The 23,890-nt window shown below is 37.6% G+C and overlaps 11 protein-coding genes across 11 annotated transcripts; 7 read left to right on the forward strand and 4 right to left on the reverse strand.

The window, feature by feature from the left end:
* Positions 1-293: 293 nt before the first annotated feature.
* On the reverse strand, positions 294-2,154 carry B0P05DRAFT_521889 (S-adenosyl-L-methionine-dependent methyltransferase). Its single transcript, XM_051575919.1, has 6 exons — positions 1,559-2,154; positions 1,499-1,511; positions 1,366-1,453; positions 990-1,310; positions 755-943; positions 294-710 (listed from the first exon to the last, which is right to left on the reverse strand). The coding sequence occupies exons 1-6, from the start codon at positions 2,074-2,076 to the stop codon at positions 520-522; spliced, it is 1,320 nt and encodes a 439-aa protein (XP_051439862.1). The 5' UTR covers positions 2,077-2,154; the 3' UTR covers positions 294-519.
* Positions 2,155-4,559: 2,405 nt separating this feature from the next.
* Positions 4,560-6,164, forward strand: B0P05DRAFT_521892 (uncharacterized protein). Its single transcript, XM_051575920.1, has 2 exons — positions 4,560-4,968; positions 5,012-6,164. The coding sequence occupies exons 1-2, from the start codon at positions 4,671-4,673 to the stop codon at positions 5,998-6,000; spliced, it is 1,287 nt and encodes a 428-aa protein (XP_051439863.1). The 5' UTR covers positions 4,560-4,670; the 3' UTR covers positions 6,001-6,164.
* A 1,241-nt stretch (positions 6,165-7,405) lies between these two features.
* Positions 7,406-9,601, reverse strand: B0P05DRAFT_10805 (anaphase-promoting complex subunit 8-like protein). The gene is made up of 8 exons (XM_051572953.1): positions 9,368-9,601; positions 9,061-9,325; positions 8,870-9,018; positions 8,491-8,819; positions 8,260-8,439; positions 7,720-8,210; positions 7,554-7,670; positions 7,406-7,502 (listed from the first exon to the last, which is right to left on the reverse strand). Exons 1-8 carry the CDS (start codon positions 9,463-9,465, stop codon positions 7,446-7,448), a joined length of 1,686 nt encoding a protein of 561 aa, XP_051439864.1. The 5' UTR covers positions 9,466-9,601; the 3' UTR covers positions 7,406-7,445.
* Positions 9,602-9,634: 33 nt separating this feature from the next.
* On the forward strand, positions 9,635-10,332 carry B0P05DRAFT_521899 (50S ribosomal protein L36e). The gene is made up of 3 exons (XM_051575921.1): positions 9,635-9,751; positions 9,991-10,125; positions 10,176-10,332. Exons 1-3 carry the CDS (start codon positions 9,662-9,664, stop codon positions 10,248-10,250), a joined length of 300 nt encoding a protein of 99 aa, XP_051439865.1. The 5' UTR covers positions 9,635-9,661; the 3' UTR covers positions 10,251-10,332.
* B0P05DRAFT_576726 (HAD-like domain-containing protein) lies at positions 10,318-11,091 on the reverse strand (the record flags this gene model as incomplete). The annotated part of the gene is made up of 2 exons (XM_051581726.1): positions 10,318-10,448; positions 10,494-11,091. The coding sequence occupies 2 exons, from the start codon at positions 11,089-11,091 to the stop codon at positions 10,318-10,320; spliced, it is 729 nt and encodes a 242-aa protein (XP_051439866.1).
* Positions 11,092-11,317: 226 nt separating this feature from the next.
* Positions 11,318-12,380, forward strand: B0P05DRAFT_521905 (uncharacterized protein). Its single transcript, XM_051575922.1, has 3 exons — positions 11,318-11,730; positions 11,777-11,989; positions 12,036-12,380. Exons 1-3 carry the CDS (start codon positions 11,415-11,417, stop codon positions 12,275-12,277), a joined length of 771 nt encoding a protein of 256 aa, XP_051439867.1. The 5' UTR covers positions 11,318-11,414; the 3' UTR covers positions 12,278-12,380.
* Positions 12,381-12,521: 141 nt separating this feature from the next.
* B0P05DRAFT_460445 (uncharacterized protein) lies at positions 12,522-14,426 on the forward strand (the record flags this gene model as incomplete). Its single annotated transcript, XM_051574008.1, has 4 exons — positions 12,522-13,121; positions 13,169-13,977; positions 14,021-14,208; positions 14,257-14,426. 4 exons carry the CDS (start codon positions 12,522-12,524, stop codon positions 14,424-14,426), a joined length of 1,767 nt encoding a protein of 588 aa, XP_051439868.1.
* A 1,386-nt stretch (positions 14,427-15,812) lies between these two features.
* B0P05DRAFT_460613 (uncharacterized protein) lies at positions 15,813-16,139 on the forward strand (the record flags this gene model as incomplete). Its single annotated transcript, XM_051574021.1, has 1 exon — positions 15,813-16,139. One exon carries the CDS (start codon positions 15,813-15,815, stop codon positions 16,137-16,139), a length of 327 nt encoding a protein of 108 aa, XP_051439869.1.
* Positions 16,140-19,935: 3,796 nt separating this feature from the next.
* Positions 19,936-21,040, reverse strand: B0P05DRAFT_521924 (protein-L-isoaspartate O-methyltransferase). The gene is made up of 8 exons (XM_051575923.1): positions 20,866-21,040; positions 20,748-20,822; positions 20,642-20,700; positions 20,548-20,600; positions 20,334-20,503; positions 20,222-20,287; positions 20,077-20,173; positions 19,936-20,032 (listed from the first exon to the last, which is right to left on the reverse strand). The coding sequence occupies exons 1-8, from the start codon at positions 20,961-20,963 to the stop codon at positions 19,982-19,984; spliced, it is 669 nt and encodes a 222-aa protein (XP_051439870.1). The 5' UTR covers positions 20,964-21,040; the 3' UTR covers positions 19,936-19,981.
* Positions 21,041-21,318: 278 nt separating this feature from the next.
* On the forward strand, positions 21,319-22,132 carry B0P05DRAFT_521933 (class I glutamine amidotransferase-like protein). The gene is made up of 5 exons (XM_051575924.1): positions 21,319-21,411; positions 21,454-21,584; positions 21,630-21,846; positions 21,904-22,019; positions 22,064-22,132. The coding sequence occupies exons 1-5, from the start codon at positions 21,342-21,344 to the stop codon at positions 22,109-22,111; spliced, it is 582 nt and encodes a 193-aa protein (XP_051439871.1). The 5' UTR covers positions 21,319-21,341; the 3' UTR covers positions 22,112-22,132.
* A 112-nt stretch (positions 22,133-22,244) lies between these two features.
* B0P05DRAFT_10882 (uncharacterized protein) lies at positions 22,245-23,452 on the forward strand. The gene is made up of 3 exons (XM_051572956.1): positions 22,245-22,295; positions 22,456-22,525; positions 22,573-23,452. Exons 1-3 carry the CDS (start codon positions 22,293-22,295, stop codon positions 23,376-23,378), a joined length of 879 nt encoding a protein of 292 aa, XP_051439872.1. The 5' UTR covers positions 22,245-22,292; the 3' UTR covers positions 23,379-23,452.
* The last annotated feature ends 438 nt before the right edge of the window (positions 23,453-23,890 follow it).

Here is a 23,890-nt window from a genome sequence, read left to right on the forward strand (position 1 = left end):
CTCTCTCTCTCTCTTTTTTTTTTTTTTTTTTCACAAATTTAACCGATGTATTAAACAGCTTACATAAGAAAAAGATAGAGTCAAAATAAAGTTTAGTGCTTGCAGTATCTCTTTGACAAGCTCATATTAACTACGCACATTATTCACGTGTATCATGTAATCTGAAAAAGTATTACAAGCGTTTATTGATGCAAATGAATATAGACCTAGTAATGAATGTGTTACTTCTTATAGCTAATGAATAAATGAGTGTACTGCATAATATATATATATATATATATATATGTGTGTGTGTGTGTGTGTGTGTGTGTGTGTGTGTGTGTGTGTGTGTGTGTGTGTGTGTGTGTGTGTGTGTGTGTGTGTGTGTGTGTGTGTGTGTGTGTGCTTGAAATGAATGGTTTGGGAGTAGTAAACAGTTAATGACGACTGTATAAAAAAAAAGAAAGATGGTTAAAGAATGATAAGTAGGGGGTATACAACAGAAAAGAAAGGAATGATGTTACATTATAATATGATGGGTTAAGGTTTTCTTGCGGTAAATATCTTCCACTGAGCAGAACTTTGATATGCCTCAAACTCATCCAAGGCTTCTGCGCAAACACGATCGTATTCTTCTTGAGTTACTTTAATCTCTGAACACCACCAACGTTTCATGGATTTGAATAGTGCTCTCATTTGTTCTTTGTATAAGTAACCGTGCTGTTTTTTCACTATCATGGTATGGGTATAAAAAATTAAAGTAAATACAACTTACATTCACCTTCTGGCCATTCGCCAATCGCTATATCAACTAGCTTGACTTCGACATCTACAAATCCTGCTTCTTTCAAGAATTCACTCAAGTAAGCAGTATAATCTGGGTTTACACCGATTGTAGCTGCTGCGGACCGATACCATTCATTGACTTGCGTGAGAACAGGACCTGGGTTGCTGAACAATAAATCTATAGTCATAATAAGCCAGAAATCTTTATGAATCGTTTCACATACCGTATTCGACAAGTTCTATCTGCCCTCCAGACTTTGTGATTCGAAAGAACTCATCAATCAAATTTGGCCAAGACTTGAAAGGTAAGACAGTGGCAACATCTCTTTGATAGACAAGATCAAAATGGTTATCAGGAAACATCAAATCTGGCTGCAACAAATCACCATACTGAAACTTGACATTGTTGTTATTATTAGACTTTCCAAATTCATGATTAATTTTGGCAGATAAATTCCAGCCCTCCTTTTCGGAAGGAGGTACAACATCAATACCAATCACTTGACATTTTGGGTAATCGTGAGCCATTTCAAGCGTCCATAAGCCTATTTATGGTATCAGTATTTATGCATTTCAGGGTGGAGTAATAACAGCACAGACCTACTCCACAAGCGCTGTCTAAAATTCTTGAGGGTTCATTCAGTTCAAGATGAATATTTCCTTGAAAAACTTGTTTCAGGACATAATGCTGATATGTCGTTATTACATAATCTTCATTTAGCAATTAGCTTACCTGTCTTGTTTGTCTAACATATCAAATGAGTACACAAAGAAGCTAAGAAAAAAAAATTACCTGTCGCGTTCTTTTTCTGCACCATATTCACAAACCCAAGCTTTTTCTGCAAAGGGTGTTTGACGATTGATTTTTGCAGTTGGATTCGTAGTCTCAATCACTATGTTGTCAGAATATTTAACAGGTAATGAACTAGAAAGTCTTTTTGTAAGATTATGTTCATTCATAGAAGAATGATTTGCTTCGTCATAAGATGATCTTGAATGATTGTTTGAGGTAGGTGTATTGGGTTCAACTTCCTCACTTGTGACAGAGTTCGATGACATTCTTCTTTTAGGGTTTCTTGAACCAAAAGAACTAGCGCTTGAAAGCGAAACAAGAGGGGAGACATGATCATTCAAAACAAGTTGATGTCTGACTGGAGTAACAGCAATGGCACTCTTTTTCTTTGATAACATTCTTGACCTTCTTTCAAATGATTGTTGTTCATCAAAGATGTTATTACTTTTATGCAAAGGACGAATGCGTCTTTGATTTATGCTTTCAATTAGGCTATCTTTACTAGATTGATTACCCATAATTTAAAGAAAGTGTATAGAGAAATGAAAGGGAAGAGAGAGGGAAGAGAGAGGGAAAAGTGAAATATAAAAATAAAAATAATGGGAAAAAAAAAGAGATAATAATGACCCTTTTTTTCATATTTTATTTTCTTGGTGTGAAAAAAATGACCTTTCAATAGGTTTGATTGGCTTATCTTTGAATGGTTGTAATATGTGGAGAACTATAAGTATATATATATATGTCAATTGTCATCTTTATTCTTTTTGTTATCTTGTCATTGTATAGGGAAACTTCTCATTCACAGAAACGTTTGTTTTTTTTTGTTCATCTGTTTAATCAAAAGAATTATATAGATTGTACATCTGCTGACTTGAAAAAATGACTGTGTGTTAGTATGAGTGTTACAAAGTAACCAGAGTTGTTTTAAAGTTCTTCTCGTTCATTTTCTGAAGAGAAGGAAGAAAAAGAAAAAACTTGGGCTGAGAATAGAGAGAAATAAGACTTGTAGATGTCAAGTAGATCATTAACAAATATAAATATTTTGTTGTTGTTGTTCCTGAAGTATGTCCCTGAGTAATTTGACTTAAAAAAATTTCAAGTTGAGATGTAATAGGAGCGATATGAGTTGGAACTTTAATAGAGTTTATACCGTTTAATGTGTATTTGTAGCACTGAAGTGACTTGAAAAAAGACAAGGGGGGGGGAGGGGAGCATATAGAGATCAAGGAAATAAAAACAACTCATGTTTCATTTAGGTCACAGGCACAGTAAAGCTGGCCAGACTTACACAGAAATCTCTGTGTACTAAAAAAAAAATAAGTCATGCAAGCTTCGTAGAAGCCCTTCTTATCGCCTTAATTAAGAACTCATGATTCTTTCGTCATTCATTAATTAAACACCAATAAAAGGATCAAATACACAGCCATCATAGAAAAAAGGTACCTGAGCTGAGATTGAATCAGACAAGAATGTAACTGATGTTCTCGCGTGGCGAGGAAGAAGAGACATAAATCATGTACCCTATTGAAAATATGTATAAATGTATCAAAGCAAGGTACATGCATGTCAAATAGAGATAACCATAAATTGCAAGCACATTGATTGATTTAGTTGCCTAGAAAAAAAATAGGCTTATCTCAAGAGAAACCAATTTTTATTACAAAAGAAACAATCATATCTCGCTAACAATCAATGCGTTCATTTGAGGCATTTAAACTACTCGATGATTATTGTATGACAAAGAGGCAACTAAGCAGAGAAACAAAATTAAAAAAAGAGAGTTTTCGGGTTTGATCTTCAAAAGTTTCCATACTTTCCCGATGCTGCATAGACAAAAAGAAACCAATTATATTGACACTTTTGTACTAAAACTTTTTGGGTCTACTGAATAAAGCCTTTGTCTTAGAAGCTCACTGTAAACCCATGCTAGGTTCAAAACTAGTGTTGTCTTGCTAGAAACTTAATGCATATCAATCAAACCATTATAAGGAATAATTTGTTACCTTTATAAGAATAATGCGACTGACACAGATGTTTTGTGCTTCTTATAGTGTGTTTGTCAAAACAGATGATAGATTTTGGTACATATGAAGCATTATTATCTTTATTCAGGCATTACAGAACAATACACTCATATAGTAATTAGCAAATTATTGCCTAGTTTCTACAACTTTTTTGTGTCTTTTTTCATCGTCATTAATTGTCATATTTTCTTATCCTTTTTTTTTTGTTTTCGTTAATAAACAAAAGAGTTTTGGTGCGAAGCCTCAGTGCACGGAACTGGTTGAACAAAAGATTGTTGTACAGGGCAGTTTTTTTTACCTCTGTAAACCTGAACCAATCAAAGCATGCTGTCTGTCGACGGCTTAGCATAAGAGATCAAACATGCATCTATGAGCTAATTTTGCTTGAGGCGCCATGTTGCCAAATCTTTTTGTTGTTTTTGAGCCATGTGTGCAAACAAACAACATTTTTGACCTACTTTTTTTTTTCAGTTGATTGTATCAATCAAAGTCAATTCTACTATTCGAGATCATGGTGAAATCAACGATTGATATTCAGAAGCTTTGTGATTTGTTGATCATTATGCTAAGCATATACGAAGGCTATGCTGAGCATGTATATAAACTTGTTTCCCAAATAAGAGGATTGGTACTACAGGACTATCGGCAAAAAGGCTCAGGTGATATCATCGTTTTCTCTTTTGTGGAATATTATAGTGCCGCTGTTTTTATACTGGCTTGAAATCATTCAATAAAAAGAAAAAGACCTTTAGAGAAAAACCTTGGTAATTCCACTTTAAGAAATTGGTGTTAGAGTTAACAAAAACGTGGACCTCTCTTTTCTTTTCCCTTTTTTCCTGTTAAAACATTCAATGACTTTAAATTTAACAATTAAAACTAGAAAATTGTAACAGAAAAATTTATAGAATTTGAATCTAATTTTCTAAACCTGAATGAAAAGAAATCTGTATTACCTATAACTAGTACAAAAATTCCTATTCCAGCAATTACACAAAAAAGAATATAAGACAAGTCTTTCTCTTTTTATGACCTTTTTCTTTTTCTTTTTTATATTTATAAAGACAAACACACATACATAGTTTAAGGCCATGGCACACGCATTGTTCAATATTTCACCCGTCAAGTTTCTTAATTCTATCCAAGATAACATATTCACAATCACACCTTCATTTAAGAACAAGACATACAAAGAAGATAAAAAAATCAATACAAATCAGAATGAACAAAGAAACACTTCAGCGTCTCCAGTAACATTACAACTTACTTTGCCTACCGAAACAGTTGAACAACCCCAAATGACAGAAATTAATCAACCTTCTTCATTATCTGTTCCTATTGACATTCCTCGCTCTTATCCTATGAACAATAGTAGTACAGATGGCGAAGGTTAGAAGCCATAATGAATACTATTGTTATTGACTTGTCTTAGGTTTCATGGCATCCTGCACCTCTTCTGTTTACCACGATAATACATTGATTGCTTTAGCTAACAGTTTAGGTCAATCACCTTCTTATCTTGCTACTGAAGATTTAACAGCTTGCTTTGATGGATTGGCAGTAAAATCACCTACTGGCTCTTATCATAATGGCCTTTATTCACCTCAACAGATACCTAGTCCAGTTCATATAGGAAGCCCTGCATCTCTCAGTCATTTCAACGGTAATTTCTTGGCAGGCAGTCCTTCATGCACTTCATTTGTAGGCAGTCCAGTTTCCCCTCCGTTTCTTGGTAGTCCTGCCACGACCCCATTCTTGGGTGACAACACAACTCCTCAAGATATCTCATCTTCTTATGGTCTTTCCTACCTCTCACCTACCAATCAACAACAGACATTCTCCCCTATCAACAGTCCTTCACCCACAAGCAGTTATGTTGGTACCAATTATCTATTCCCACCTACACTAAACGCTTTTTCGCGCCCTTCTTCACCTGTGCCTGATGATTTGATCTTGACTACTTATGAAGTAAACGATTATATGAATGCATCTCCAGGTCTTGTTTCACAATCGCTGACTATCGACACGATGGGTCTGAACGATGACTCTCCAGTGTCTGACTTTCTATTGAGCTCATCTACAAACGATGTTGAGCTATTCCCTACTGCTGTGGAACCTATTGTGTCGCCACATACACAGCCACAATGGACGGATCAAACAAACAAGGCAACAGTCAAAAAAACAACACCTTCAGGACGTAGAGCCAAGATCCATAAATGTCCTCATTGTCAACACACTAGTAACCGTGCCAACAACATGCGAGAACATATTCAGATCCATAACCCTAACCGTCCTAAACCACACGCTTGTAAATTATGCAATAGAGCCTTTGCTCGTAAACATGATATGAACCGTCATTATATTTCTTGCAAGAAGCATGTTAAAACCATGGTGGCGCCTTCTTTTATTCCCCATATATAGATTTTCACTTGTACATGATGTAAATAATAGATAGAGTACTGATTTCGCTTTCGTACCTTTTTAAATAAATTTCTGAAGATAGAAAAATTGTATAATTTCCATCTTTGAATAAGTCCCTTAAAACATAGACGGTGAACAGTATAAATTGTGTAGAATAGAAGTTTAGATTATTCATAAAAAAAAAGATCCAATACTTGGTGCGGTCACCTTTTGCATCAATCACCGCTTGGCATCGGCTTTTCATGCTTCCGACCAAGCGTGAAGCGTATTCTTGGCCGAGGTTCTCCCATTCTTGTTGAAGTATCGACTTGAAGTTTTTAATATTGTGAGTCTCAGACCTTCTGTTGTCCACGAGCTTATCAAGAGCATTAAAAATATGCTCGATGGGGTTCAGATCAGGGCTTTAAGTAGGCCAGTACTGAAAGCACCTAATCTAATGAGTATTCTTCCATCATCGAGCATAGGAGCCTGTGTGGCAAGTGGCATCATCTTCTTGCAAGGTGAAGTTCCTGTCCTGAGTTGTGTTGAGCTCCATTAACCAAGGATGTAATATCCAAGCCAAGATACTGACATATACATCTTGGTTAACGGAGCCCTCTTCAGCAATAGCCAAAGGCTCGAAACCTCTAGCCCAAAAGCACCCCAGACCATAACACCACTACCTGCCCTGTTTTACTGTTGAGATGGTGTGAGCATCCTCGTATTGATCACCAACCTTTTGAGACATTCTTCTGTCTGAATTGCTAAAAAGACTTATCTGACCAGATGATATTACGCCATTGATCCTCTATCCAGTTGATCTTGCTGCTAGCACAGCGAAGTCTTTTTTTCTTTGCTGTTCAGAGAGGTGAGGCTTCTTTGCTGCTACAAACGATTGGAAACTCATTCGGTGAACAGCTGAGATCACAGTGTCTCTGTGAATGTTGATACTCATTGTTGTAGAAAGCAAAAGGATTTTATCTTGACATTAGACAATGTCATTTTTTTTTTTTTTTTTTTTTTTGGAATGAATTGAAGCTAATTTCCAGACAAACCAAAAGTTCCCCTTGTTGTATTTGGAAACGGTATGTTTAACAAAGATGTGTTAAAGCTGAAAAGCGTACGTTGTGATGCTGTCAAAACCCTGTGAAGGTGCCTTAAGAAAAGAGAAGCTGCTGGAGATCTTCTGGTTGTTCCTATCGATGAATATCTAAGATATGCAACATTTGTAAAACTAGAACGATGGTAAATCACTCTGATGTCAAAGGTCATAGTGTATTTGTCTGTACAACTTGCCACACACTTTGGCAAAGAGACACTAATGCAGGAATTCCGGAAATGTTCAGAAGGATCAATTGATAGACTTCATATGTTCTAATCGTCGTAATAAACACGGTTTCCTTAGTACAGAATTAAAACAATCAGATGTAAGATCAAAATCCATGCAACTTTATTGATTTATTTTTTTAAACAATTTTACTTTTGGCAATACGATCAAGTAAATTTCTTGCTTTTTCATGATACTATGACACTATGTAAATGGTATTTTCATAATAGAGGTTTTGGGAACTTACAGGGTGTTTAGCATTTAATGCTGCATGCGTATATTCTTCTGCTTCAGCAATCTTGTTCTTGGTGAGTGAATAGTGAGCTAATTTTAGACTGATTTCAGCTATTTCTTCAGTAATGATCTAATACACATAAATTAGTTTTCTTGTCTAATAGACTATATAGACTTGCCTCTTTATTGGCTTTTTGCCAGATAGCATGATAGAATCCCATAGCTATTTCATGCTTACCCATTTTCTCAAATATCTGTGCAGTCATGATACTGGCTGTTAATTTGCTACTACTATCACATTGAGCAGCACGCTCAAGACACCGTTGATGTTCATCCACACGTTGCATGGATCCATAACAATTGGCCAATGCTAACCACATACGCTCATCGTTAGGTCTTAATTCAGCTGCTTTTCGGTAATGATAAAGTGCATCATAAGAGAGTCGCATCACTTCATATGCTTGTCCAAGACCATACCAGGCTCGATAGTCACGGCAATTAGCCCCTACGGCTCTTCGATAGCATTCAATGGCAGCACTTGTGTTCTTGAGCTCAATATAATCATGGCCCAATAAGGTCCAAGCAAGGTGATAATTTCTGTTGAGTTTAAGGGCTCGTTTGAAGTATTCCACTGATTCCGGCATATCACCCTTTAAGCTATAGTAATTGGCTACATAGAGTATAAGTACAGTAAGTATGCTTTTGTTGTACATTATTACCAATCACATTGCATGTTTCTGGTCGATATTTGTCAATTTTGGCACATTCTAATGCAAGCACACATAGTCGATCTATTGAGTTTTGTAGGTAGAGTAGGTTGGAAAACACATCCATGTCTTCAAGTCGTGAAGGAAATGTTTTGTGTAACTCTTCAAATAAAGCAGAAGATTCATTGTAATCTAAATTTTGTAAGTATGTGCATTTTCTTTCTTTCTTTCTTTTTCTCTTACTTTGCGTATCGTAAAAGAAGACAGCCCATTGAGATAATACATAGGCACTCTTTGGAAAATAATCTGTTAAGGGTTCCATAATGGCCTTGAAAGTAGAGCCTGGCTGGTATACATCAATACACAGTTTAGCTAAAAAGAAATCCTTCATGACACTGCCCTTGAATTCTCGATTCAAGACTGTCTGTAGATCAAGAAACATCTTTGTGTTCTTGACTAATGAGCCTAATTCTACCCAAGCAGACCAGTTGTATTGATATTTTCGAATGCTTTGTAACAACACTTTGGCTGCTTGATCAGGTATTCTGCGTCTATTGAGTATAATACCATATCTATCAGAATTATGAGTCATTGGATCTCTTAAGCACTATTATACACACACAAGTATAAGCCAAATGCATCCAGGTTTTGCCTTGAGTATTCTTCAGCTAAATCTTTGTAGATTGACTCCAATTCTAGGTTTTCAGTCTTTGCATCTTCTGTAACACCAAGGATTTCCTGGCTTAATTCTTCTTTACTTTTTTCGCCAGACTAGATATGTTAAGTACCTTGTATTGCTGATAGATTTCTTACCAAATATTTAGCATAGAGTCTCAAGAAATAAAGCTTGGGTGATTTTGCATTACCCAAGACATCTTTGACACTATCAAATTGTCGTAACTGAAATAAAGATTTTGCATATTGATACAGATTATATTCATGTTCTGACAGTGGCTGTAGACTTGCTTCATAGGGTATATGATAGGGTGAAATTGTGTTTAGATGAATATCGTTTTGTGTGAAAGGTACTCGACTGTCCAATAAGTCTTCTCTTATGCCAGCCAATACTTCGGCTGTCCTATAGATCAATAAGCGATGGGCCTAGATCAGTACTCATTACCATTTCACCGACTCATAAAGACAACGTTCAGAGCAAACAAGAATTGACTGTTGTAGATTCACTTTGAATTGTCGAATAGATTCGTCTGTAAGTATCATTTGGAGAGACAATGAAGAGAGAAAGAAACGCGCCTTTGTTTAAACGCTGCATTGTCCTGATCAAGTTCGGTTCGGACTTGCTTCGGTGATTGAATTTATCATAGTGACAGAAGAAGAGAGAGGGAGGCTGAGTGAATAAACGCACTTGAAGGACATCCATCAAGTTGAATCTTCCTCTCTTTAATCCATAATCGAAATGGCTGCTTCAGGAATCGCTGTTGGCATCAACAAAGGTCACATCGTCACTCGTCGTGAACTCAAGGCCAAGCCCTCTAACAAGATTGGTGTATGTAACAACATATGGATGGATGCATCGATGTCTTGAGTCCTTCCTCTCTCTCTCTCTTTTTTCTTGTCTTGTCTGATTCAGTCTACTCATTATGAATTAACATTACGATCAACAGAGGAACGAAGAAGAAAAAGGAGAAGCAAAAACAAGAGAAAGAAAGAGAGAAAGGACATGTGTAGATAGACATAGTTGCCTCCATGTTCGAATGACAAACTAACTCTTTTTCTCTCTTTTAGGCTGCCTCCAAGCGTACCACTTTTGTTCGTGGCATCATCCGTGAAGTTGCCGGTTTTGCCCCCTATGAACGTCGTCTTATGGAATTGATCAAGAACTCCAAGGATAAGCGTGCCAAGAAGCTCTGCAAGTCCAAGGTAAAATAAAAAGTGTATACAATAGACGTGTATTGACCATGTATATATAGCTCGGTACTTTTGTTCGTGCCAAGAAGAAGATCGAAGAACTCACCGCTGCTGTTGCTGCTTCTCGTCGTCACTAAGTCTCTTTTCTTACTTTGGTTTCTTTATAAGTTAACTTGAAGAATAAAAAAGAAAAAAGAATGGACTTTATTTATGTTCTAAGAGTTGTTGTATTTGATACCAATCATCAACACGGTGAAGGGAATGATAACCAAATGTCTTGAGTGATGAGAGTAAAGATGCATTATTGCCTATGATAATGCCCATGTCTGCTTCCACTATAGAAAAGAATGAGTCATAAATACTATGGTTTATTTGCTTGCCTAATGCTTCAATATCACCCAAGGAATCACCAATATAAATCACTCTTCTTCCTTGTTTAAATGTCTCAATCACTCGTTGTTTATCGCCTGCTGTCAATATGGTGGGCACAATGTCACCTGTGCACTTTCCTTCATTGGAAAATGTCAATTCGTTACTATAGATATGCTCTTTGGGTATATCTAATTCACTCAAGAAGCCTTGAATCCAGTCCTTGGACCAGTTGAGCGAGACGATACGAACATGGTCTCTATGCTGTTGAAGAGTCTCTATCACATGGGGTCGAAGGTATTCTTTACTGTGTTCAGCACCTTGGTCAAACAGTTGTTGTCGAGTTAGACCTTCAAATACTTTATATTGACTCACTCGCTCCAAAGAAGCTTTTTCAACAGGTCGATAACTATCCAAACTGGCAGCATACGATCGAAAGTCTGTATGGGTGTCTGGAATAGACACTTTGTTGTAGTCTTGGAGATAGTTGTCAACAAAGAAGGACCAAGGTTTATTTTGCTTTAGAGAGAGACCAAACTGTCCCAAGAGAGCAATGGTGTCCTTTGTTGTAATAGTCTGGTCAAAGTCAACAAGCAAGAGTGGTGACATAAAGACGCGTTTAAGAGAGTGAAAGAACATGAGCCAATCAAATACCTGAAACGCTCAAGCATTGTATTTGTGAAATGTTGGGGGAATTTTTTTTTTTACACATCTTCATATGAATTGCTTCAAAATGGTCTATGTTTACTTGTATCACTTTCACGTGAGCCTGTACCTATGAATAAATAGAAATAAATTGTTCTTCTTTTTTTTTTTTTCTTTATTCTATTTTTATGTCTACACTTGTCTCTCGGGTGTTATCTCAAGCAGATAAAATACCCATTATTCATCATGCCAGTTCCTGGTTACCTACTGCCGAGAAAAAGGAAGAAATGATAAACTATGACTATCATACGCCTAGGTATTCAATGGCACCACCTTCTTATGAAAATGTAGTCAAAGAAAAGCTCGAAAATAAGCGATTTGGTAATACTCTGTCAACTATTTGGAAGCGCGCTTCATTTTCATCTTCCAGCAGTGCTCAACAAGATGAGAAAATGATACCTACAGGATTAATTGATAAGAAACAGATTGAGCATGCTGCTACATTGATCAATGTGGCTACTGATATGAACAATTCTGGCAATCAGCAAATGGCCATTGATCTCTATATGATGGGATTAGATAAACTGGTGGCTGCTTTGCCTTGTAATTATAGCTGCAATTGATCTCTGAATACTCATGATTATTTTAGTGGAATCAGATCCTATTGTAAAGACTTCGCTTGAAAGAAAACTAGTTGAATTAAACAAACGTCATCAACTCAGTCCTGTCTCTGTTGATGATGATGAAGAAGAAGAAGAAGAAAAGGAAGAAGAAGGCAAGTCTGTTCGAACTCAGATTTCCAATTTAGTCATCAATGCTACTGTTTTGAGTGCTGTTGCCCTGAAAAAGAGTCCCATTCCTGGTAAAATAGTAAATAAACATGTGTATGGTCATACTCATGCTATTAGATGTCATGTCACATATCATGAATTATGCTGTTGACGGTATTCAATGCATGGATGAAAAGCACCAAATTCGTAAGCGTACCTGGGACTTTGCTGCATCAGGGTTTGCAAAGGCTGTTGAGATAGATCGCCAATATGAAATACATCAAATGGTCACCGGTGTAGTTTATACAGGTCTTGCTGCTTTTGTTAAAGCTGGCATCGCTTATGCTGAAACGCCTGGTCCTAAAGATAAAGAATTTTAGATCCGCAACCAACAATAAAGGTTCTTGTTATGAGTCACGTGCCTAAAATCAAGATTTTTTTTTGAACTCATGTGAAGACAGATAATGCTACGTAAAGAAAAAAACATATCTCTCTCTTTTTCTTTCTTTTTCTTACTCCCCACTCTATTTCCTTATGATCCCTATTGTTAGACACCGTTTCAAGACGGCTTTGCCTCGTGCAGCAACGATAGTTGCCAAGCACGTACCTGTTATTCGTCCTTCTATGGCTATTCGTTTAACAGCTGCTCGTTCCTTTTCTAGCTCTGCCAGTCAACCTATTTGGATTCCTTTTGACAGAAACTCACTCCCAGAAGATGATCCTCGACGTAGTGAACAGTTTATTGACGAAACAGACGTCGTTATTGTTGGTGGTGGTCCTGCCGGTCTTTCTGCTGCTATTCGCTTAAAGCAATTGGCCAATGAGCAAGGCAAAGAATGTCGCGTTATGGTAGTTGAGAAGGCAGGCGAAATTGGTGCTCATACATTAAGTGGCGCTGTGATAGAACCTAGAGCATTGGACGAATTGATTCCTGAATGGAAAGAAAAAGGAGCCCCATTAAATACACCTGTCACCAAAGACAACATGCGCTTCTTGACTAAATCACTCTCTATTCCTTTACCCCACCCTCCTCATATGAACAACAAGGGCAACTATATTGTTTCCTTGAGCAATTTTGTCAAGTGGTTGGGCGAACAAGCTGAAGAATTGGGTGTTGAGATTTACCCTGGTTTTGCTGCAAGTGAAGTCCTTTACAACGAGAATGGTAGTGTAAGTGGTGTTACGCTGAATGATGTTGGCCTGGATAAAAATTTTGAGCCCAAGGTAAATTCCCACGATGGCATATGGGAAAAATTAATCATCGCTTATAGGATACTTATGAAAGAGGTATGGCTGTCAATGCCAAAGTAACTCTTTTTGCTGAAGGTTGTCACGGTTCTCTCACCAAGACATTGACAAAGAAATTCGGATTAAGAGATGAAAGTGGACCTCAAAAGTATGGTATTGGTCTTAAAGAAGTATGGGAGGTCTTGCCAGAGAAGCATAATTCTGGATCTGTTACACACACTGTAGGTTGGCCAGCCGATATACATACTTATTGCGGTAGTTTTATCTACCATTTTGAACCAGAACGTCACCTTGTCGCTCTTGGTTTAGTGGTTGGTTTGGACTACTCCAACCCTTATTTGAACCCTTACAAGACATTCCAACAATTCAAGCATCATCCTTCAGTTAAGAGTCTTTTGGAAGGTGGTAAATGTATTTCTTATGGTGCAAGAGCATTAAATGAAGGTGGTTATCAATCCATTCCTAAACTTGTTTTCCCTGGTGGTGCCCTGATTGGTTGTACTGCTGGTTTCTTGAATGTACCTAAAATCAAGGGTACTCACACTGCCATGAAGTCAGGTATGCTTGCTGCTGAATCTGCTTATGAAAAGATCTTTGGCGAGCAGGAATTAGAAGGCCCTGTCATGTTGGACAATTATGAAGAGAGCATTAAGAACTCTTGGGTGTACAAGGAACTCTATGAAGTACGTAATATACAACCTTCTTTCCATAGCTCCTTGGGTCTTTGGGGTGGTTTAGCTTACTCTGGTCTTGACACCATGTTCTTGAAGGGTCGTACTCCTTGGACATTTAAGCACAAGAAGGCTGATTGGGAATGCATGAAGACTGCTGCGTAAGTAAATTTGGAATATCATTCTTTCTCACGCACCTTTTAGTGAATCGAAGCCTATTGATTATCCCAAGCCCGATGGTGTTATTTCATTTGATTTGTTGACAAGTGTGTCTCGTACTGGTACTAACCATGCTGAAAACCAACCTGTTCATTTGCGTATTCGCGATAAGGACATCCCTGTTGAAAGAAACTTGGGTGTTTTTGATGGCCCTGAAAACAGATTCTGTCCAGGTAAGTTTTTTGTTTAGATGTGTGTGTATGTACTCATTCTTTTTTAAGCCGGTGTCTATGAATATGTGGAGGATGAAAACAAGCCTGGAGAAAAACGCCTTCAAATCAACTCTCAAAACTGTATTCACTGTAAGACTTGTGACATTAAGGATCCTTCACAAAACATTGATTGGACTGTTCCTGAAGGTGGTGGAGGACCCCAATATGTTTGGACTTAAGCGTACAGTTTTTTTTTTTTTTACATGATATCATTTAAATAAATAAGTCTTTTTTTTTCTATGAAATTGTTGGGGATATTTTTGTTTCATACTTTATATTTGTTGTGAGTTTATATGTCATTGCTTTTTATGGAGGAGTTTGCTTCTTTTATAAACATGACCATAAATAAGCATTTCCTTTGATTTAGGGAATCAAGCATCTTTTCGATCAAGTATTCTATTGGAATAAAGTATTTTGGAGTACATAGCATATTTATGTAAAAGAGACACCAGGCAAATAGACACTTCAGCAGTGAAAAAGGCATTACTTCATGCAAATCTTGCCTTTTCTTGGGCGTACAAAGTAAAATAATGCTTGTTCTTATTCACATAAATGCTCCAAATACCTAAAGACAGTGTTTACTGACATATATGATACATTTGGGGTTGATTTGGACCAAAAAAGGCGACTTGTGAAAAATGGCCAAAATGACCATTCGACCAAAGGGTATTAGTCATGAAAAAGCTCGTTTAACAACTTTCTTTTAATAAACACATTTTTTTTTAAAAAAATATATCTTCTTTTGAACGCTACAGGACAAAAAAATAGAGCTATCTACACGCTTAAATACTCAAAATGCACGTCAGAAGCTCTACTTTTTGGTGAATGTGTTTGCTTGCCAGTTGTACTATAAAAGTAGTACGACAAGAGTGAAAAACCTTGTAAATATTTTTGCCTATTTACTCGATATTTTAGCAACAAATTTGTTGTGTTCTTTGTATCAAAAAACTCAGAAAGCAAAGATCTACAGCTTTTGTCACTGCATCAAAGCCCAATAACTGCGTCTTTATACAGTTCTCAGCAAAAGCCCGATTTTTTTTTTTTTTTTTTTTTTTTTTTTTTATTACGGCGGCAAGAAGAGCTGGAGTTGCCTTTCATTTCAATCTCCGCACCATAGTTACATGGTAAGCTCTATGTCCATTTGCCCCCACATTTGCATTATAAGATGCATATCTTTCTATGTTCCTTGACATACTAGATAGCATATGATATGCCTTATAAGTCTGTATCTAGCAAGTTTCATATACCATTTAGAATAAAAATGCTCAAAACACAGCTTAAACATGCCAATCTTTGATACCTCATTACTTCACAACTACATTATCAAAACAGCCCGCTTTTTATTTAGAACATGTTCTTTCGAGCCCAGAAATTGAATGGTACCATTAGTTTAGCTGCTTTGTGATATTTATATTTTTGAATGAGCCAACGTAGGTCTCATGACTCTTTCCGATTCCCAACACTTTTCTCGGGCAGCAGAGTTAGAAACAGCTCTTAAGCCTAAAAGCACTAGCAAACAACGATCATATGCTCAAGTAGTAGCTGCGAAGACTCGAGTGTCCTTGATGCACAAGGACATTACTAAACCTCACCCCGACGACTCTTCACTAAGTGAAGTACAGTCGAGAATTTTCAAATCATCTAGATCTAAGAATGCTTTTCTTCTTGACATCACCAAGGTCAAAGCTCAATACACAGACATTCAGTGTCTGCAAGAGATCAAGGGCCAACACCCTAAAGTTCATGCTTGTTCTCTTCTCAACGATGGACCAACTCAATATCTCGAGATTTATGTTGAATCTCAACATGATGTCAATAATCTTGGCACCAAAGGTGTTGAATTCAAAAAATATAGTCAAAATAGCACGTACATCACTGGGTGCATGTTTTGACTTAAGTGCTTCGGCGGAAGAAGCCTTCTGAACTTCTTTGAGTGCAGACTGTGACATTTCTTCGACAGACTGCTTCTTGACAGCTGATGTCTTACGCTTTTTTGAGGGACTAATCGGTGCTTTTCGAGGACACTCGAAAGACCAATGCCCAAGGAGATGACAATTGTAGCAAATTATCTTTGCTTTAGATTTCGCACACTCGAATTTGGCGTGTCCGGTTTGGTGGCAGTATCTGCACCAAGTGGGCATGTTGTTCCATGTGGCATGAATTATTTCATCTTTATCTTCACACCATGGGGTAGTATGAGTTAATGTTTGGTAACTGGATTGACCCTCAACTGAGTGTCTTGGGACACCCACCACTGCGTAACCTGCCCCCATGAAGAACCCTGTATTAGGCTCGGTTATAGTGCCGACGTCAATAACTTGGCCGAAAGGAGATAAACTGACCTTTAGGCCATCCAGAACTTCGGATCTGGGTAACATTGGTAGGTGAGACAGTTTGGTATGGTTCACCATCCAACTGTCATCAGTGGCTTGGCGCGGAATGATTCGCAGCTTAGAGCTACAAAGAATGTCAAATCATCAAGTATGAAAGACGATGATAGTGCCGACGAGATGTCTCAAGATGAAGAAAGTGACGAAGAAGGGTTGAATTATGTTCCCAGTGAAGGTTACGATAGTGATATTGAGGTCGAAGAGCATAAAAGCAATGAGGATATTTCGGAAATAGAAGCGGATGCCGTTAAGGCCAATGTCATGACTGTTGTGAACATATAGAATCTAAATAAGTCTTCAATTACATACTAAGAATATATCATAACCAATTCACATCAGAAATAGACATAAAAGAACCTCTTGTACTGAATAAGACAATGTATTTTTTAATAGATCAAGACTTATAACCGAAATCCATAATTTACATTATTTAATTAATTTAAAGTAGTCTATGATAATAGAGACTCAGTCATTTGCATGAACTCTACTACTACTTCGACATCTCTTCATGTATAAATACCTAGAGAATGAAGAGCTAGAAAACAAGATATATATTTTTTGGGAATAATAAACCTATACAAGTTCTAATCGACTTCTTTGTTTTTATCTTCTCTCTTACATCACAACAGACGAGACTAACAGACGTTGTGAGATGAAGAGAGAGTAGATATTCAATAAGAGAAAAGGTAAGAACACAGAGAAAGTCCGTTAGAACTTGTATAGGTTTTTATTTCTCCAAGAAATGTTATCTTTCAATTGCTATAAAATGTCGAGGTACTTATACTTTTTCTTCTCGGTCAAAATATTGTTTTGGGGTTAGCTTCTTGAGTACAGATTGATTTGTTAGATCAGGAGTAATTAAGAGAAATGCCTTTAGAGGAAGTTGTCAGCTCAGCCAATAGTGCATGATCTGATCTGATCTGACCTAAACTTGAATAAACTATTACATATTCGTCAAATGCCAATGCTAATGTATTTGTCAGCTCTAACTGTCACTTTATGAGGGCCATTAATAATAACAGAGTCACTGGGTTCATAATCTCTGACTATGAGGATGATGTAGTACTTCTAGTAGAATGAGTGAATGTCAGTGACTATAGATCCATTGCAATTGCCATATATGTGGTCTGGTCTTTTGCCATGATCATCATTTATTGATCTATGCATATAAATTCATATATTTTCACAACATGAGGTGTGATAGAAACTCCTTACGGAGTTTTGGTGATGACTCCTTGAAAATGCTGCGAACATTTAAAGAGTCTATTCTAATGTGGTTACTATTTACTAGGTCTCATGGCCATCAGCACTGGGTTTGTGTGTCGCATCTGGCTTAGTACTGTTGCGCTCTCCTTCAATTAAATCCAGCTCCATTCCTCGAGACCCGATCTCCTCCTCAATGTGTTCCTCCTCGTCTGTATGATGATCCTGAGAAACAACCACGGGAGAATCTAAATTCATATGAACTGCCACTGTATCTGAGGCCCATTGAGAGCGAGACGATCCATCAGGACGGAAAACCGGCACGGACGGTTTCTCTCTAGGGGCTGGTTGTGCCTTGCGATGGGCTGCCTTATCCTTGACTGCTTCATATTCAGCTAACAAGGTAGAATCATCTTTCGAGCCTAAGTCTGCCTTGCAAAATCGTCGAGTGTGACCCTTATCACCACATTCAAAACACACCTGTGCCTGCAAAGTAGGTCAATTGCGACAAACATGTCCTGCTTGGCGACAGTAGTAACAAGTTGGTGCAGCACCCTTAAAAGAGGCTGTTGCATGCTTATCCCAGTAACTGAGATACAGTTGTCGAGTCAAATCCTTGATATCAATGGCCTTGCCATCCTTATGCTGAGCTGCTTTTTGTGCGTCAATGATGAAACTGATCTTTCCATCAAAGAAACCTTCGCACGTAAACTTTTTGATCTGGTGAGCTGTGCCATAATATCTAAGCGATTGCTGTAGCCCTGTCAACAGTTCCTCGCTGGTAGGGATATGAAGCAGAGTCAGAGCGACATGAACAAAGCTTTTGGCTGTGTTTTCCCTGGTAGGAGTGCCCAAAAATGTACGCTCTCTAACGGTGACTCCAGTCGTTATAGCCTTCTGCTTGGAATCCTTAGATTCAAATCGTGCCTCGATCAAAATATCCTGTTTGTTTGGATTGGGAGTGTAGCCACTTAGATGTTGAAATCCTTCAACTTTGCCAAAGGTATCCTGAATCGCTTTATAAGCCGCAATATGACTGACAAAAATACCAGGAGGAAAGGTGAACAAAATAGTGCCTGTAGTAAGCGATTGACTAACAATGCTAGCTGCTTTGCGATTCAACATCTCAAATTCAAAGCTATGCGATTTGAAGATGATTTTAGGTACGTACTTAATCGCGTTGTTTTGGGAGCTGATCCTCGGTATATGAGGGATGCGCAGTCTGTTACCGATCTCGGCAACCTTAGTCCAAGGTATTTCACCAAAGACCGTCATAGTTGGATAGGACAAAGAAGTTTGTTTTTATTATTACTACTCAAATGGTACACTCAAATTTTCTATTAGTTATGAATATGCAAAAGAGCCTGGAAATAGTGTACGATGGATGTCTTGTAGGAGAAGGGTTGGCTATTTCAAGCGTCGATATTTTCATTTTAACTGACTAGGTCTACTCTGCTTTGATGAGTATGCTTTTTTTCTTTGTCAATAGTTGCCAACCGCAATCGCATTTTAATCAAGTTGAACCAAATTAGTAAAATAAATGATAAAAAGACTATTGGCTTGACGTGATATCGTAGCGTATCGAAGACATCACCATAGTTTTGCAAGTAGAATGGACCCTGATCCACTCATACTGAAAATGAACGACAGCAATAAAACAATTGACTTGGGTCGATAAAGCTTTTGATAAAAGTGGATTACAAGCATAGCTTTTATTACGCAAAGACAACAACAAAGGCCTGGGACATACACAATACAAACATATTGTGGGTTTGATCAATGTAATCAAGCCTTTTCAAGTCCTCTTCTTGCCTGAGTAAGAGTTGATCAGATTCCCAAACAGAAACAAGAAAACTCAAGAAAGTACACATGCACTACGTAAACTTACCAAGCCTTGAATGAATATCATTCACACACCAAAGAGAGTCAAAGTTTGAAGAAAAGATCTTAAAAGGCTTATATATCCATGCAATTGAGAGGATAATGTAACACAACAGAAAAAAAACAAATCACTCTTGTAATGAGGTGCACAATCATGCTCCATACATAAGCCTGTTTTAAGATTGTTTATGTGACAAGATCTTCTCTAAATAAATCCATAGACCAAAGAAACAATGCACACTATTTGGCATCAAGTTTATTTAAAGATAAATATTGTTTTTTTGACTTTTTGCATCTGTTAAAGGAACATACTGTATAGAGTAAGTGAATTAATCGCTTGAATGTTCTTAGTTACCATAACACCTATCCACTTCTTTTCATGCAAATTGCCGTCTTTGTCTTTATCATAGATCATAATGTATTGTGAATCTGCGCCAACAGGTACAAACAATCTATGGACACATGAGTACAAAGATTCTTTTTTAAAAAGATAAGCCTACCTTCCTGGTGCTTTCAGTTGTTCAATCAATTTCTCAGGTGTAGAAGGTGAAGCAGCTCCTACATGACTTGAAGATATGAGTACTCCCAAAAAAAAAAAACGAAATACGTTACATGCAATCATAAGGTGCTTCTTTTTCATAACCAAGTCTTCCATCACCTTCAATGACTTCGATCTGATTATTATCTAACCAATCTTGGTGGCTCTTTTTTAAATTGCGTGTAGAAGAATCAACAAGTTCTCGAATATGTTCAACGCCAACAACTTTGCCAGTAGAACCAACCTATGCATTGGATGAGATATGATACTTGATGTCTGATGACTTGCCATGGCTGCCATACAAGCACAAAGATAGCCTGAACCAGACCCAATGTCCAATGCTGTTTCTGTTTAGAAAACATTTATTTTCCATGCATTTTACCCTTCATGCCAGGTTGAAGAAACTGCTCCAAGTTTTCTAGAGCATATCCATGCATATGTCTGTTATTGTTATAACGAATTGCTCTCACAAAGAAGGTTATACATACGGAGCTGAGATGGTTGCACCATATCCAATCGTTTGAGGAGAATCTTCATAAGGATACCGAGGACAAAAGTCCTTTCTATATAGAATCATAAGTATCTCCCTATTCTAGATATGCTTACCTGTCCACTTTCTTCATAGCAGATACCACTCTTTGATTCTTGATGATACCTGCACCTAAAAGGTTTTCAACAAGTGCTTCGTTTGTTACTCCTTTCATAAGAGTGAGAATACTAGACAAGGCTTATAAAATTGTATACCTGAACAACGCCAAGCCATATTATTTTCAATGGAAAAAGAAAACGATGGAATCAATGTGTCTCAAATGACGTATTTATGCATTCATATTGGGAAATGTATACTCAAGACATTCCGGAAGGAAAGAGTCTTCCGGGCTTAGGACATCCACTGTATGTCTTTATTGATGTATGGCTCTCATTTACATAGTTGTGTGTTTGTTGAATGCCTCTGAACGTATGTCTTGAAGGAAGGTTTGATTAAAGCTTTTCTGAATTTGTAAAATAAAGCAACTTCTTCAAAGCACCGCTAGTTATCCCGACTTTTTTTGTTTTTCTTTCGATTATTATACATAAAAAAAATGACTACACAAAAGAAAGCAATCGTATTCTTGGCAAATGGTGCTGAAGAAATGGAATTCACTATTTCGGGTACGCGTTCTTTATACCTTTAGACCCCACTAACAGTTATAGTGGACGTATTACGCCGAGCCAAAGTTGAGGTAACTGTTGTTGGTGTCCAACTTGAAGGTCAAGCTGCAGTTTGTAGCCGTGGTGTCAAAATTCTACCTGATATTGAGCTGGAAAACACAAAGATTGATCCTGTATGTATACAGAAAATAGAGACATTTTACGAATGATGTGTTTAGGAACACTATGATCTTGTACTTGTTCCAGGCGGTGCAGGTGGTGCAAAGACATTAGCTGCTCATGAAGGCATCCAAAAACTCATTTTTGACTTTTATAACAAGAAAAAGATTGCTGCTTTTGTTTGTGCAGGTACACTTGTTGCTAAAGCTGCAGGCATTCCTTACAAGCACAAAGTCACTTCTTATCCTGGAGCTGTTAAAGAACAATTGGTCAACTGTAAGTACTTCTTAATCAAACAATAGCTTTGCTCATTCTATCTCTCTTTTTTTTAAGTATATAATTATTCAGAAGATAGAGTTGTTGTTGATGACAATGTAATTACAAGTCGAGGACCTGGTACTACCTTTTTATTTGCATTAACTATTGTTGAACACTTGATTGATGCAAAGGCAAGTTTCTTTTTTTCATCGTATATCTGCTAACACTGTTCTAGACCGCTGAATCTCTTAAGGAAGAAATGCTTACTTGTACTGAATTGTAACTATAAATAAAGAACTATACATTTTTTATGTATGTAAATCATAGCACAAAGTTTGCTAATGAGCGGCGTTCTAATCCATTATGTGACTCGACTTCCATTTTCAGCTTTAAGGCGAGTGTCAAATACACCAACACACAAGGCACAATAGCAATCCTTCCTTTAACCAGTTCAGCCAGTCGCAATGGTAAGGATGCATAGATCCATCCATTGAAACGAAAGCAGCTTGGACTAGATTATACGAGATATTAGATGGATGACAATGTTTAACTGTGGATACGTCGATGGATGGATCATGTCACTATTGCTCATTTTATAGACAGCATCATTGACATTTTACATTATAGCCTTTCGTCAAGCAACAGAAGAACAAGGCCTACTTCAAGCGTTACCAAGTCAAGTACCGTAGAAGAAGAGGTAAACATCATGATTAATGGCGAATGACAACTAATCCATATATACAGAGGGTAAGACCGACTACTATGCTCGTAAGAGACTCGTCGTTCAAGCCAAGAACAAGTACAACTCTCCCAAGTACAGATTGGTTGTTCGTTTCACCAACAAGGACATTATCTGTCAAATCATCTACGCTAAGCTCCAAGGTGACTTTGTCCTTGCTGCTGCTTACGCTCACGAACTCCCTCGTTACGGTGTCAAGGGTGGTTTGACCAACTGGGCTTCTGCTTATGCCACTGGTCTCCTCCTTGCTCGTCGTACTCTTGCCAAGCTCGGTCTTGCTGATAAGTACGAAGGTTTCGCTGAACCTGACGGCACTGTCCAAATGATCGAAGCCGCTGAAGATGCTCCTCGTCCCTTCAAGGCTTTCCTCGATGTTGGTCTTGCCCGTACCTCCACTGGTGCTCGTGTTTTTGGTGCCATGAAGGGTGCTTCTGATGGTGGTATCTTTGTTCCCCACAGTGGTAACCGTTTCCCTGGTTTCGATATCGAATCCAAGACCAACGATGATGAACTCCTCCGTAACTACATCTACGGTATTCACGTCGCTGAATACATGGAATACCTCGAAGAAGAAGATGAAGAACGTTACAAGAAGCAATTCTCTACTTTCATCAAGGCTGGTATCACTTCTGACAAGGTTGAAGACATGTACGCCGAAGCTCACGAAGCTATCCGTGCTGATCCCTCTCACAAGCCCACTGAAAAGAAGGGTAAGCCCGCCAAGCCTTACCGCAGAGCTGTTGCCCTCAACAAGAAGCAACGTCTTACCAAGATCAAGGAAGCCAAGGCTGCTTTCGAAGCTTCTCAATAAACTGCCCCTTATCCATTTCTTTAATAAACTTGAACTAGATAAAAGAAAAAAAAATTAATCCGGTCAATTCGGTTTTTTGTGTAATGAGATTATCTTTTAATTCCCTTTTTTAGTCATTTTTTCGATAAGCATGATTGAATATGTCTGCAGACTGGGCTATCTTATCTCGGTGTGTTATTGTGTATTGTGAAAACGAAATAAGTCAGTAAACATCTTATCACTTTTTTTTTCCCTGTTTACTTATCGTTGCCTGTGAACACTCGAAGCATTCTTATCTTGCAAGCTAATACTACGTGTAACAAAAAATGTATTGTTGTGATGATCTATAAGGATATAAAAATCAACTTTTTTTCTTGGTTATTCTTTTTCCTTATATATAAATAAAGCAATGGCTATTTTATCACAAGGTAAACTTACTTGACATTATGATATGCTCATACTTCAATTAGGTGCTGGTTATGGAGTAGTATTAGGGTAAATAAGCTTTGATCTATAATTGAAATAACATTGTT

Source organism: Gilbertella persicaria (assembly GCF_025201335.1).
Source record: "Gilbertella persicaria strain CBS 190.32 chromosome Unknown B0P05scaffold_1, whole genome shotgun sequence".
In the NCBI taxonomy this organism is placed as follows: Eukaryota; Fungi; Mucoromycota; class Mucoromycetes; order Mucorales; family Choanephoraceae; genus Gilbertella; species Gilbertella persicaria.

Bases quoted from the DNA above. Each gene is read 5' to 3' on its own strand.
- B0P05DRAFT_521892 (XM_051575920.1), top strand. From the start codon at position 4,671: ATGGCACACGCATTGTTCAATATTTCACCCGTCAAGTTTCTTAATTCT. The intron at 4,969-5,011 runs GTTAGAAGCCAT...GACTTGTCTTAG, and splicing joins TAGTAGTACAGATGGCGAAG to GTTTCATGGCATCCTGCACC.
- B0P05DRAFT_10805 (XM_051572953.1), bottom strand. From the start codon at position 9,465: ATGATACTTACAGACGAATCTATTCGACAATTCAAAGTGAATCTACAA. The intron at 8,211-8,259 runs GTAATAATGTAC...TACTCTATGTAG, and splicing joins AGAAACATGCAATGTGATTG to CCAATTACTATAGCTTAAAG. The intron at 7,503-7,553 runs GTAAGTTCCCAA...ATAGTGTCATAG, and splicing joins CATTAAATGCTAAACACCCT to TATCATGAAAAAGCAAGAAA.
- B0P05DRAFT_521933 (XM_051575924.1), top strand. From the start codon at position 21,342: ATGACTACACAAAAGAAAGCAATCGTATTCTTGGCAAATGGTGCTGAA. The intron at 21,412-21,453 runs GTACGCGTTCTT...TAACAGTTATAG, and splicing joins AATGGAATTCACTATTTCGG to TGGACGTATTACGCCGAGCC. The intron at 21,585-21,629 runs GTATGTATACAG...TGATGTGTTTAG, and splicing joins AAAACACAAAGATTGATCCT to GAACACTATGATCTTGTACT.
- B0P05DRAFT_521905 (XM_051575922.1), top strand. From the start codon at position 11,415: ATGATAAACTATGACTATCATACGCCTAGGTATTCAATGGCACCACCT. The intron at 11,731-11,776 runs GTAATTATAGCT...TGATTATTTTAG, and splicing joins ACTGGTGGCTGCTTTGCCTT to TGGAATCAGATCCTATTGTA. The intron at 11,990-12,035 runs GTAAAATAGTAA...TCATGCTATTAG, and splicing joins GAAAAAGAGTCCCATTCCTG to ATGTCATGTCACATATCATG.
- B0P05DRAFT_521889 (XM_051575919.1), bottom strand. From the start codon at position 2,076: ATGGGTAATCAATCTAGTAAAGATAGCCTAATTGAAAGCATAAATCAA. The intron at 1,311-1,365 runs GTCTGTGCTGTT...TACCATAAATAG, and splicing joins AGACAGCGCTTGTGGAGTAG to GCTTATGGACGCTTGAAATG. The intron at 944-989 runs GTATGTGAAACG...TTATGACTATAG, and splicing joins GATAGAACTTGTCGAATACG to ATTTATTGTTCAGCAACCCA.
- B0P05DRAFT_10882 (XM_051572956.1), top strand. The intron at 22,526-22,572 runs GTAAACATCATG...CCATATATACAG, and splicing joins CAAGTACCGTAGAAGAAGAG to AGGGTAAGACCGACTACTAT.
- B0P05DRAFT_521924 (XM_051575923.1), bottom strand. From the start codon at position 20,963: ATGAAAGGAGTAACAAACGAAGCACTTGTTGAAAACCTTTTAGGTGCA. The intron at 20,701-20,747 runs GTATGTATAACC...TAACAATAACAG, and splicing joins GGTGCAACCATCTCAGCTCC to ACATATGCATGGATATGCTC. The intron at 20,033-20,076 runs GTAACTAAGAAC...TACTCTATACAG, and splicing joins AGAAGTGGATAGGTGTTATG to TATGTTCCTTTAACAGATGC.
- B0P05DRAFT_521899 (XM_051575921.1), top strand. From the start codon at position 9,662: ATGGCTGCTTCAGGAATCGCTGTTGGCATCAACAAAGGTCACATCGTC. The intron at 9,752-9,990 runs GTATGTAACAAC...TCTCTCTTTTAG, and splicing joins AGCCCTCTAACAAGATTGGT to GCTGCCTCCAAGCGTACCAC. The intron at 10,126-10,175 runs GTAAAATAAAAA...ATGTATATATAG, and splicing joins AGAAGCTCTGCAAGTCCAAG to CTCGGTACTTTTGTTCGTGC.